The sequence below is a fragment of the Corvus brachyrhynchos genome, unplaced genomic scaffold (genome assembly GCF_000691975.1).
Source record: "Corvus brachyrhynchos isolate BGI_N302 unplaced genomic scaffold, ASM69197v1 scaffold325, whole genome shotgun sequence".
In the NCBI taxonomy this organism is placed as follows: domain Eukaryota; kingdom Metazoa; phylum Chordata; class Aves; order Passeriformes; family Corvidae; genus Corvus; species Corvus brachyrhynchos.
This window is the reverse complement of record NW_008238356.1, coordinates 322,946-335,735: the sequence shown is the minus strand read 5'-3', so window position 1 is coordinate 335,735 and position 12,790 is coordinate 322,946. Positions and strand designations below refer to the sequence as shown.

At 34.4% G+C, this 12,790-nt stretch overlaps 1 protein-coding gene across 1 annotated transcript in view; it reads left to right on the top strand.

Annotated features, from left to right (window-relative positions):
- VPS13A (vacuolar protein sorting 13 homolog A) overlaps positions 1-12,790 on the top strand; it is a 108,401-nt gene that overhangs the window by 73,450 nt on the left and 22,161 nt on the right. Inside the window, exons 51-60 of the mRNA XM_017735474.1 lie at positions 2,684-2,722; positions 3,721-3,849; positions 4,528-4,661; positions 6,115-6,244; positions 6,628-6,863; positions 8,841-8,994; positions 9,853-9,999; positions 10,564-10,645; positions 11,891-11,960; positions 12,573-12,678. Of these exons, the coding sequence (XP_017590963.1) occupies positions 2,684-2,722; positions 3,721-3,849; positions 4,528-4,661; positions 6,115-6,244; positions 6,628-6,863; positions 8,841-8,994; positions 9,853-9,999; positions 10,564-10,645; positions 11,891-11,960; positions 12,573-12,678 (1,227 nt within the window). The remainder of the gene's footprint in view (positions 1-2,683; positions 2,723-3,720; positions 3,850-4,527; positions 4,662-6,114; positions 6,245-6,627; positions 6,864-8,840; positions 8,995-9,852; positions 10,000-10,563; positions 10,646-11,890; positions 11,961-12,572; positions 12,679-12,790) is intronic.

Below are 12,790 nucleotides of genomic sequence, written 5' to 3'. Positions count from 1 at the left end.
CCCTCTTTAAGAGAGCATTATCCAAAACAGAGTTTAACATAACAAATAGCATGGTTGAAGGCCCAGCTGATTTCCTTTAGAATCCTAGAAGTACAGGATTGTTAAACTTGGAAAAGATTTCTAAGATAATGTATCAAGTCCAACCACTAACCTGGCACTACCATAAATAAACCACCACCACTAAGTAGATCCCCAGATAACATGTCCACAGTTTTTTTTAACACTTCCAGTAATGGTGATTTCACCACTTCCCTGGGCAGTGTGTTCTAATGCCAGACTTCCATTTCAGTGAAGAAAATTTTCCTGACAGACAATTTAAACATCCTCTGGTGCAATCTGAGGCTGTTTCGTTTGGTCCTGACGCTTGGAGACCACCCCCTGCTTTGCTACATCTTCCTTTCAGGCGGTTGTAGAGAGTGGTAAGGTGGCCTCTGAGCCTCCTTTTCTCCAGACTAAACAATCCCAGCTCCTTCAGCCACTCCTCCCAGGACTTGTGCTCCACACCCTTCAGCAGCTCTGTTGCCATTCTCCAGCGCCTCAATGTCAGCACTGTAAATACTCTAAGTTGTTACCAAAAATGCTTGCAAACCAAATTGCAAAAGTTAAAAGAATGTATTCAATCAGATTCCTAACCAGATCTTTCAGTAATTTTTTGGTACCTTCAGTACATGCTCCTTAGCTGTGCGTATTATCTTTAATGATACAGTCATTAGAGACATGCCATTAAGTAATATTTCAGTTACTGATGTTGATATGTTGTTCCATTGTGATTTTTGTTAAGTGTGCATTAAGATGTTTGGATCTTTAAATGTTGGAGTCAGTTCAGCTTTCCATTATGCTAATCATTATTTAAAAAAAAAAGTTTCTTTGCTTTTACTCAACAGTGGACTGTTTGACATAAGCCTACATGTTTGTTCTCTTTCCTAATATTCTTATGTTCCTCTGAACCAAACTTTTGCTTGGCCTTACATAGTTTTTGGGTTCTTTACATGTATGATTCCTCATCTAGTTCATTGGTAAAGATCTGAAATGACAATAGGTATAGTGTATAATAGTGTATATGTGGTGGTATGGGCAACTTCATATCTAATTTCGTACTCTTAGGAAATATAGTCAGATGGTATTATTTCTTGTTTTCTGTTTTATATTTTATATATCTTCGTTATTAGAATAAGCTAAATTATTTACAGAAACTTCTGTAATTTCTGCAAAAACTACTCAAAGGTAATAGTTTTGAAAGTTGAAATACATCTGCATATATCCTCTCTAGGTTTCCTATGTTGGCTGTTTTATTCGTATGCCTACAGGATTTTCTAGTTTGTCCCACAAATGTCAGTGTTTCTTAGGTATTTCATAATTGTATTAATTAATCTTAGTCTTCTTTCAATTATAAAGTATCCAGGGAAGACTTGAAGATCTTGGGATCACTCCTAAAAACTTCTAAAAGGTTAGAATGGCAGTTTACCAAATAGAGCAGTACAGGTCAACAGAAGAATCTGTAAGCCATTCTATTCGCATTGTGTCCATATTTTTCCCCTTGATAGGCAGTCTCTAAAAATCCATATTGTGACAACCTGGTCTGCCAGGGTTGTTCTTTTGTAATTCAGTTGCCTAATCCAGTATGTTTTTCATCTCTTCTAAATGTAGGTAGTATCAAGCCTCTATTGGTCTGTCTTTGGTCTATCTCTGTTCTTAATCCAGAACAATTTCCAGGAGGAAGTTTCCATCTGATTCTGTTGCTGAAATGGGGAGCTCTGCTGTTCTGCTAGTCTAGATTATTTTTTGAACTAATGCCTGTGATTTTTTTGAGTATTTCTCACATAACTCTCTTACATTAGGTCGATCTTGAAAAAACTAAGCAGCTTGCTGAAATGTTAATGCATATTTTGGCTTGCTCCTTTCTCCCCCTATTGTATTCTTGTCATTTTAAGTTAAGCAGAGCCCCTGCTGATTTTTATTTTAAACACACTGTTCGTTCTATAGTGACAGATAACTTGTCTTTTCAGGAACAAAAGCAATTCTTATGTAGAACCAATCTCCTCTGAGACGTCTTCCCTGTCTGGAAAGCAGTAAATATATCAGAAACCTTAATCACTATTTTTAGAAAAATTCACCGTTCTTCAAAGATTGCAATAGAGTTTGTTGGACAGTGATTAGTGTTCAGTGGCTTGCTAAGGACAGTCTTTTGCATTATGTATAGTGCAAAGCAATTGATCAACATATATCCTTCGAGAAAGAAGATATTGCTGAAGACTGTTCATAACACCACTGCTAAATATAAATTAAAGATCCCACTGTGGGAGCAAAATTGTTGTGTAAATATAAGCACTTAGCAAGTGTGTGGTAAAAGGCTTGAAAATGACATCATTATGTGACACAATCTGGCTAAAGTCTACTACAAAAATTTAATCTTTCAATTCTCTGTAGTTGATTCTGTAATGTCTTGTTTAGCCAATCCTTTTCACTTATTTGGTTTGGATTTTAAACTTTCATTTACTGTTGACTGATTTTCCTTGAACGTCCTCTGGGCTCAAATAATTCCATGTTGAGACTTACTTGCTGTGTTTTATGGTAGTTTACAACACAGTTTAATTTTCCTTTGTCTGTGGGATACGCTGATGTAAATAACACCTTCAATCTTACCATTTAACTATATTTTTTTCCTTTGTCTTCCTGCTTCCTGTGGTGTGAGAAACAATGGGAAAGGGAACTTAGTGGCATGGTAAGTTGGTGAACTAGTCTTTCACCACTGAAGAATTAATTCTAGGATTCAGATGTAATTAAATATGGACATCTCATTTCTTAAACTATGTTAGAGAAAGATGGTTCTCAAATTTTGGCTGCTGCATGTCAACAGTTTGAAATACGGGAAAGACGGTCTATCTAAATAGACTTTGGCTCTTGATAGTTGAGAATTACTGTTAGTCATAGCTTGTTCTTGTGGCAGGACTCTATGAATTTTTTAGAGACTTTTCATTAGTTACTATTAAAACTTGTGTCTTCTCTACCCTCTGGTTGTATCCATTTAGCAAGTAAACGATGGAAGAGAGATTGTCTCTGAGATTTTTAAATCCATAATGGTTGTGATTTCAGTTGTGAATGTGAATAGCAGAACATGTGCTCTGCTTTAGCTGCCTAATGCTCCATACAGTATATGTGTTTTATACCCACATACATGTGTGTATATGTACTTTTAAATATATATGAACCACTTTTAAAAGGACTGCTAGTAGCTGATGTCAAGTTACCCTGGAGTGGCATTTATGCTGATATCCTGTTTTGTCATTCCTTGTCACTTTAAGATTGATTTGAAATTTATACTTATTTGGAAAAAGGTTTGCTAATGGAAAAACAGTTTTATCTCTTTTTTTTTTTTTTTTTTTAAGCTTGGCATTTTCAATGTTGTATCTGTTTTATACTGGATTTTATGTACTTTATCCATTTTAAAGGTACTTCTTTGTGTGAATATGAAGTCTTACTGTTTTCACTTTAGCTCCTTAACTCCTCACTTTCTTCACTGTAGTCTGAATTATTTCTTCACTTCCTTTGAATTTATTGTATTCAGGTAAGTACTAACTTTTAGGTTTTTTTAATAGGGTTTCTGATCCAAATCAATACAGTTTTGAATAGAATTTAGTAGATGAATTTTGGGCTAATGTGAATTGTATTTGACGCCTCAGTTGTATTCTCACTTTGAAATTTCTGATTTTTCTTTTCTAGTGCATTCCCTTTTGGCCTGAAAATGATGCCAACAAACTGCTTGTTAGAGTTGAAAATTCTGATCTCCCTCCAAAAAAGATAAATTTTGATCAGCAAGAAAACTGTCTTTTACTGCATTTGGACAATAAGGTAACGTGTTGCCTTCCATGTTTACTTGTTAGGTAAAACAGCATTAATTCACTTTTTCGTTTTCATTCTCAAAACTGTTTTTTCTCATGCAATCAAGTATTGCAAAACCTTAGCTGAGGATAAGATTATGTTTATGCATTTTCATTCCCATGCTCTCTTTTTTGTCTGTGTACAGATATAAGTAGGTATTCTGTTTTAAATGCTTCTCTGGGAAGCAGTTCTACAGGAGCTAAAACGCAGATTGTTTTGCAAGTATTATTTGTGAGAAGTATTAATAAGCTCTAAAGTAACACTGAGTTGCTCTGAAAAGTAGCTTCGACTCCACTAAATTTACTTGTATGTTGCAGATAGTCTCATCTAGCAGTAGTTTTTAAGTAGGTGAGTGGTTTTTGTAGTATAATGGTCTTGAGGGCTTGAATGTGTGTGCTGGTAATAAGGAAGGTTCCTCTACCACCAGCCTAACTTTTCACAGTACAGAACTGCTGCATAGTTTTAATTACTAAGTGTAATACCTCCTACCTAGCATTTAGATCAAGGAAATATTTTGAAGATATGGTAAAATGGCTAGGTTTACTATATGATGGTTTCATCTTATGATGAGAGGAAAAGTTTTTCAAAATATTGAAATTACATTTACTTTGCTGGAAATCAATTCCACTGTTACTTACTTTGTAATAGCTTGGAGGAATTGCAGTGGACGTTAATCTGACTGAACATTCTACAGTGATTACCTTTTCTGATTACCATGATGGTGCAGCTCCATTTTTGTTGATAAACCATACCAAAGAGGAAATTATTGAGTATGGACAAAGGTATGTATGAAAAGGTTTAGTGTGGATGTTTGCATGGAGACATGTGAACTGTAATTTTGTGTATTGTCAGCATGTATTCTCTAAAGAAGCCTATTTTAAAGAAGTGCCTGTCTAATTTTGTTGGAGCACCCAAAAATCTCTTGCTTCGTAAATTGAAGGCAATGAATTGTTACCAATGTTATATAGTGCTAGGTAGTTCTGCAAGTGAGATGTTTTGTGGTGGTTTTTTAATATTAATTTTGTGGCCTTGACATCTACATTCTTGCTGGGGGCAAAGGACGTGCTTTTCTGGAACTGTGTAGGTGCTGACTGTGCAGAATAAGTAACAAGGGAGATTTAGCTGAAAGAATTGCTTAAAGTTATGTGAGATATGAGGGAATGTACTAAAAAATGAGAGGTAGTCACATAACTTTTGCCAAGCCAGACCAAAACTAGGATAATTTTAACAAATACTAGTTTTCTGCAGTCACTGAAGATTTAGTTCTGCACGTGCACACAGTTATTCTGTTCTCGGGCTGTAATGTCTTTGTAATGCTTTGTCACCATATGCAGATACTGTGCAATGCTGAGAAGTGTATACCTGCAGCATTCTTGAATTGTTTCTTTTTAAAAGCCAAACAGCCTCTACTCTTTCTTCCCCTCAGTCAGGCAGAGCAGTGTTGTTTAAAGATTTTTACTTGGAAGATGGAGGCGTTGCTAGTCAAATCCTGTTTGCTTCCTGTTTTTCTGAAAAATATGATTGATTGGTTTGGTGTTCCTCTGTAAAGATTAGGAATTTTTATCTTTTTAGGGGAGTTGTGAGCATCCCTAGTGTCAATTTAATTAGAACAGAGTACAACATTTCAAGTGGAAGGGCCTATCATTTAGTCCAACTGCCTGATCACTTCAGGGCTGATCAAAAGTTAAAGCATGTATTAAGGTTAGTGTCCAAGTCAAGGGACATCTCCTGCCTCCCAAGAAAGCCTGTTCCAGTGTTTTGAAAGAAAGTCTTCCTAATGTCCAGTCTAAACCTCCCTTGGCACAGTGTGGATGCAAGGGAATGGTTCAAATTGCTGGATCCCAGCAAGAAGAGATCAGCATCTCTCCACTTCCTCTCCTGAGGTAGCCTCTTTTCAGAGAGCTGGAGGAGACAAATCTGCCAGTTTTTGAGGTGGAATGGAGTTTAAAACACATTTGTCTGAAAATGTTGATCATAAGGGGGGAAGAAAATGTGTATTTAAAATCTACTGTATATACTTTTTTAAAGTACATGTATGTATTTTAAAGTACAAATCCTTGTTCTTATTACTGTTCTGAGAATGGTTTTTTGTGTTTTTTCTCATTAATAATGTTATTTTTGGTCTGTTTTCATTAGTTGAAAATATAATTAGTGTTCTTGTTGAAATGCTAAAATGCAAAGGTCATTGACACAAAATATTCATCGACATTTGAATTTAAAATTACTTTGTTCTAGCTCCCTCAGTGAATTTGAAGACTGTCTTCAGCCAAGTAAGGCAGTATTGTATACTTGGGCAGACCCAACAGGATCTAGGAAATTAAAATGGAGATGTGGAAATAGAACCGAGGAATTAGCCCCAAAAGAGGTATGTTTTTTATCAAAATCTCCTTTTAAAGGTGTCTACTTTTATGTTTATATGTCCATTCATCAGTGTATGCATGAAACTTCATATTCATAATTAATTCATAATTAATATTTAATATGAGTATGATCAGCCATCTCACACGAGTTCCAAACACAGAACAGTAATAACATTTTGTTTGCCAGAGCTTGTGCCAGTAAACATTGTCTTCAGTTGAAAAGTGTCAGTGTGTGTGGTGAGAGACTGTTGTAAAACTTTGTAATTACTTTTTTTTCCTGTACTTCAAAAAAATGTCTTCCATTGTTGTGTTGCTAAGACTTTTGGGTTTTTTTTGTGGAGTAGAACGATTAATAGAGTTGTAAAAACTTTTCCTCTCTTATTTGTAGGACAAAATGGAAATACTCAGTGTGGATTCAAGAAAAGCGATCTATTTAATGTCGTTTTATGAAGGTTTGCAGCGTATTGTCCTGATCACTGAAGATGAGAATGTATTTAAATTGACATATGAAAGTGTAAAAGCAGAACTAGCAGAACAAGAAATTGTTCTGTCTTTGCAAGATGTGGGAATTTCATTGGTTAATAATTACACAAAACAAGAAGTGTCGTACATTGGAATTACAAGGTAACTTACTTTGTGTGCAGCAGTCTAAAATGTTTAACTTCAGGTATTTTCACTCCGTGAATTTCATTTTGGCTTGTGATGAAAGAGTAAAAAGAAGTCTGGGTTAATAATATTCAAACCTAATCACTATATTTTCCTGCTGTCAAGAGAAATGTTTTCACTGTGTTTTGTAGTAATGCATATGCCTTCTGTATTTAGATGTATGTGGTTTTGGAACATGTATTTGTAACTCTGTGTGGCAGACTTCCCAATACACCAAACAGAAGTATTTCCTGCCCATGTAGTTTGAGAAGTGTTAACAGAGTTTTAAGGAGTAAGGTCTGTGGATAGTTTGTGTCAGTGGGTTTTGTTATCTTCACTACAGAAGCAGCTGAATTCTGTGTTGAAAATTTTGATTCAAAAGTTTATAGGTCTCTTTAGTTTTGGTTGATTAATTATGCTGATCCAGGCCTCTACTGCTTGGTTTTCCTACTACAACATTTCAGAGGGAAGCAGAAAAGTTATGTAATGCTTCAGAAATGTGTGTTATCATATATTTGAACAGGGGCTCTTCAAAATCATCAAGGGATGCTTGAATATAATTGCCATAATCCACACCCTTCTGTATATTCACAGTTCTGAGGTTGACAGAGTGAGGGTTGTTTTTTCTTGATTAATTCTTTGGACTGCACTGCAAAGCAAACAAGCATAAACTTCACATACACATAGGCTTCACATAGTCACATCCATCATTTACTAACAAAATTCCAGTACTTGCCCTCACCTGAGAAACTGTGTTCTGATATTTAGACAGTAGAAACACTCCATTAAAAGTGGCAGCTAATTGCCTAGATACATAGTAGTGTTGAGGTTTCACTAAATTGGTTTTTCTTTGGAAGCAGTCATCCATAGTCATTAGTCTAGCAGTGCTTATAGTTGGTTTTGTTTTCTTGTCAAACCCTGGTGAGATGTCAAACTCCTGGAAAATGGATGGCAGTACTGTTGAAATTGACTTGCTTTTTTTTAGGAGCAACAAAATCCCCAAAACCCAAAAGTGAAAACAAAAAAGGTGGGAAGAAAAAAAAAAGGAGAAGCTATTAGCAATTAAGATAGTACTCTTTTTTGTAATTAGTTTTTTGTTGTTTTGAACCTTAGCTCACCTTTTTTTTCTGCCATTGATGTGTCTCAACACAGACACACATGTAGCTAAAAGAGGTTAGATGGCTGTGTCTCATAAGCTACGTATTTGTAGGCTGTAATTTGTGGAAAAAAGTACCTTCCACCTGCCTGATAGTGTTGGTCTGTGCCCTATTTTGTGCCTTAAGTTTGACTATAAGGTGAAATCAGGCACAAGAATGTTTCACAGAAGCAGTGGAAAAAAGTACAATGCCCTTAAAGGTTGATTAATTATTTGCATTAATAAAACTGGGAGACAGAAGAAAGGATAACATTTTTAAAAAACAAACAAGCAACAAACCCAAAACTCCCACCATGAAATCAGTAGAGGAAACATGTAAAACAAAATCATCACCTATTGATTTTAGATGGAAAGACTAAATAAACAAGCTGTCAAAAATAAGATGCATTGCACTAGGCATTTTGTCTTGACTTGAACTTTTCAATTTTCAGTAAATTCAAAATGCTAAAATAAATGCAGGAGTATAAGCAGAAAACCACATTTAGATTGCAGAATAATGAATATTGAAATCAAGCTTCCTTGAGTATCACTACATACCCATCTTCATCAAAACGGGAAGTTACACAGACTTGTTAACTTTTTTTTCCCGCCATTATATTGGAGAGACTGGCTTCTGCTTCGTACTAAGAAGGCAGTGGGTGATTTGGATCACTTCTATTTGCTACAGTAGTGCTTTATGTTGTGGTTTCTCATTCCCTAGTTACAACCTATTAAAAGTCACACTAAAGGAGGTGTGTTTTTGAAAACTTGTTTCCAAAAAGCTGATCCTTCTCTTTCCGTTCTTTGTTCTGTTTTAAAAGTTCTGATGTGGTTTGGGAGACAAAACCCAAGAAGAAGTCAAGATGGAGACCAATGAGTGTTAAGCAAATTGATAAATTAGAACAAGAATTCAAAGATTACAGTGAGCTAAGTCCTTCAGAAAACAAGATTATTGAGTTGGAATCGAATGTTTTGGTAATACTGATAGTTTTCTAATTTCTATTGCTTGTATGTATGCACAAGAAAAAGATAATACATCAATTTTGCTGTCTTTGATAAAACTTCTGGTGAAATTTGAAATGATTGATTTACCTACTCCGTTTGAAAACACTTCTTTATCTCTGTATTAAAAAACTGCAGGAAAAATTTCACAATTTTTTGATACCTTGCTATAGACTTTTTGTTGTTAATGCCTAACTTTGAAATGGAGGTGTAACTTTTTGGGGGTCATGGTACTAAATATGCATAAAACTACAGTAAGGAAGCTTTGCATTTGGTTCATATATTATACCAGTAAATGTGTTAGTCTGGAGTTTGTTTATTTGTTTGTTTTAGCCTGAAATCCTGTATTCTTAATATAGCTTGCTGTGGAATGATTTAGCTGTCATTCAACTACATGCAATTGAAAAAGAAATTTCAGAAATTATTCTGTAACGTAGAAACACATTATGCTCCAAATACTCAGTCCTTGTCTATCAATAAATTCTAGGCCTCCTTAGAAATGCGCTGTAGGAAAATAAGCATTGGATAGGTAAATGATCCAGTTTTTATCTCAGTCATAGTTCATTACACTGTTCAGCTTTTCCTCTGGATAGCTATGTATTAAATGACAGTAACTCCCAAATACTGCAATATTTTGTAGTTTTATTTCTATTGAAATCTATTGCAAAATTTGTTTGCTTTAAATAAAGTTATGACATCTAACTTAAAAGCTGCAGAACTTTCACTGCTGAGCTTTAAAATATTGGTGAACAATGTAAATTTTTAAGAGTATTAGATAAAGCAGAATTTTAAAACACTTGACACACTAAATTTTCTTTGATAATACAATAGGTATGTTTAACTCCTAATGGAATGAACATGAAAATTCAACAGCCAAATGAGATTCCTATCAGAAGAAATTATCTGCCAGCTTTAAAAGTGGAATACAGTTCCTCTGCACATCAGAAGTCTTTCAGAATTCAAATTTACAGGATACAAGTGAGTCATGTCAAAAAGTAGTAGTTATTTATTCAGAAAAAACAACTTTTATGGAAATTTGTGTTAAAATTGTTTGGATTTCTCATGTTTTCAGTTTAATTGCAATCATTGGCTTTTACATCAGTGCTTCTCAATCTTTGAAAATACTATCTAAATGCTTCTTGGAAAAAAAGGAAGACAGCTATGACTGTTCAGAAAAAAAAAATTTGCCATTGATCTTACTTGCTTTTTCTTGGAGTATTTCTGTATAACAAGCAAAAAGAGAGGTAAAATTTCTTGTCTTGCTGTGCACAAGGTTTTAAAAACAAATCCTTTGCAAAAATTTTATGTACTATTTATTACTACCAATTTAAATAAGCTTTTCTAAATTATTAGAATTGGATTACTAAATTTTTAAAATAGAAATGTTTTAAAGACAATGATGGCTTTTTTCTGCTTTTGGTTTGGTGGAAGGCTACATGATCATATCTCTAGAGTTTGTCCTGATTTTAAAATATTTCACTATTGAATTTCACTATTGAAAAGCTAATGTGCTGCACCTTGTCCTGTCCTTACCCCTACTAGATACAAAACCAGATTCCTGGAGCCATATTTCCCTTTGTGTTCTATCCTATTAAACCTCCAAAGTCCATCACCTTGGATTCAGGTTTGTTCTAGTTTAACATACTTCTTCCTTTTAAAATAACAAGTTGCTTGTACTGAAGTTAACCATTTTATCAGATTTATTACTTTTGTCAGGTGAAGTCTGCATGAGCTTTCTGACTACAGATAACACAAATAATAGTGTTAGAAGTAAGGAAGCAGTTACCTCAACAAAGAAGATATGCAGAAAGCCATTTCAAGAGCTAACAGTCAGAGGAAAAGAAATTGTCTTTTATTTGTCACTATCATACCTTTTAAGAGTGTCTTTTTGGCACATTACTTTATTGATTTTGGAGAACATAAACATGAAAGTTATATAAGCTTAAAATGAGGTATAGCATTCAGACCGCAGCTAAAATTTAATGCTGACTAATATATGAGAAGACTTGTCTGTTCATAAAATAAGTCTTGTTAATTTTGATGGTAGTGAATCTGTTGCACTCTTTCTGTGCTACTTGCATTTGGAGTTTTGGGGCAGTGAGGATTCACTTGTCGTCTTTAGTCTTCCACTATTTCCCTAGTGCTCCAGTATCATGCAATGCACGACCTAGTAACCTATCTGAAGTTATCTTGACTCATAAGAAAAGAAATGTGCCTAAGCTCAGAGTTGTTAGGTGAGGCACTGATTATAACCTCTGCAGATAGCAAATTCTATTTTGTCTAGTTTTTATGTAGCCTTCTCCATTGCTTGGAGTATAGAGCTCCATGTCACTATACTATGTGATGAACCGCAGTCTTTCATTAATTTTTTTACACCAAAGTCACTTGGAAAACCTGAGTAATATCAAAAGGAATTCTGGATTGAGGCAAAGAATACTACTTGCAGTTTTGTACAGAAGCTAGTTGGATATCAGTTGTTCATTCTAAATATGACCGGTTTTAAGCTGCAGTGCATGAATCTGCAGAATTCTTTTTTGTTTGTTTAGTTTATATTTTTGTATCAGCCATTAGAAAGTTTTATTCCATGACTAAAGAAATTATAGGAATCTAAGATTATATTAGTATGCTTTTAAATGAAAATGGTGCATTTTCAGTTAAATAGCATCCGTTTCATCCTTGTCTTCCTATTACTTTCTGTTCCTGCTCTTTTCCCTGTCTTAGTTGTTTGCCAGTCATATCCATTATGTAATCCTGTTGTACAGGATCAAGAAAACCCTGAATGTATATGACATTTTCATAAAAAAACTATGAAGTTACGTATATCATATAACAATCTGTGCTGATCTCCTTTTATTTTACAACTTCATAGCACCAAAACCTTTTACTGATGTCAGTATCGTCATGAGAACTGCGGGACACTCACAAATATCTCATATTAAGTAAGTATTTTGACATGTTCCATCTCTATTACTATTGGTTATGTTTAACCAAACTTTAAAATTAAAATTATTATAGAGGCAAACATAATGAAAGGTAATTTTAACACAAACTCAGTCTTGGAAACTCAGAGCACTTTAACAGAGATGAAAGCTCAGTGTCCTTTGTCATCCACATAACTGAAGAGTAAAGCAAAAATTTTTATGTCTTTTTAATGCAGATTTTTAGTCATCTTTATTTAGAAAAAAAATCTATGTATAGGGGTGTCATATACAGTGTTAAATGCTGCTGTGTGTTTAAAATGGTTCTGGTTACTTGGAAATGTATTTATCTAATGCCTATATGGGAAGCCTTCTTTTCACCAGTAATGACAAATCCCTCAAAAAAACCCAAAACAAACAAAAAAAGAAAACCACCAACAAAATACAAACACATGCACTCAAAACAATCCCTAAAAACCCACCAAACCACCAAACAAACAATAAACCCACAACAAAAAAAACTGCCAAAAATGGTACCTGAAGTAATATGTAGGTGGTCTAAATACCTATGCTGTTTTAAGTGTTAACATTTTTGTAGAACACCTTAATAATTATTTTCTGTTTCATGTATAGGTATTTTAAGGTCCTTATTCAAGAGATGGATCTCAGATTAGATCTTGGCTTCCTGTATGCAGTTGTTGAATTCTTTACGCAGTCTGATGTGCCAAGTGACCAAGAGGTAGAAACCTTTCATTGTTTGAAGATAAACAGATTTCAAATTTGTAATTATTCAACTTGTATTTAAAAAAAGTTTAAAATGGTTTTCTGTGTCCATTTCAATGGTTAATTGC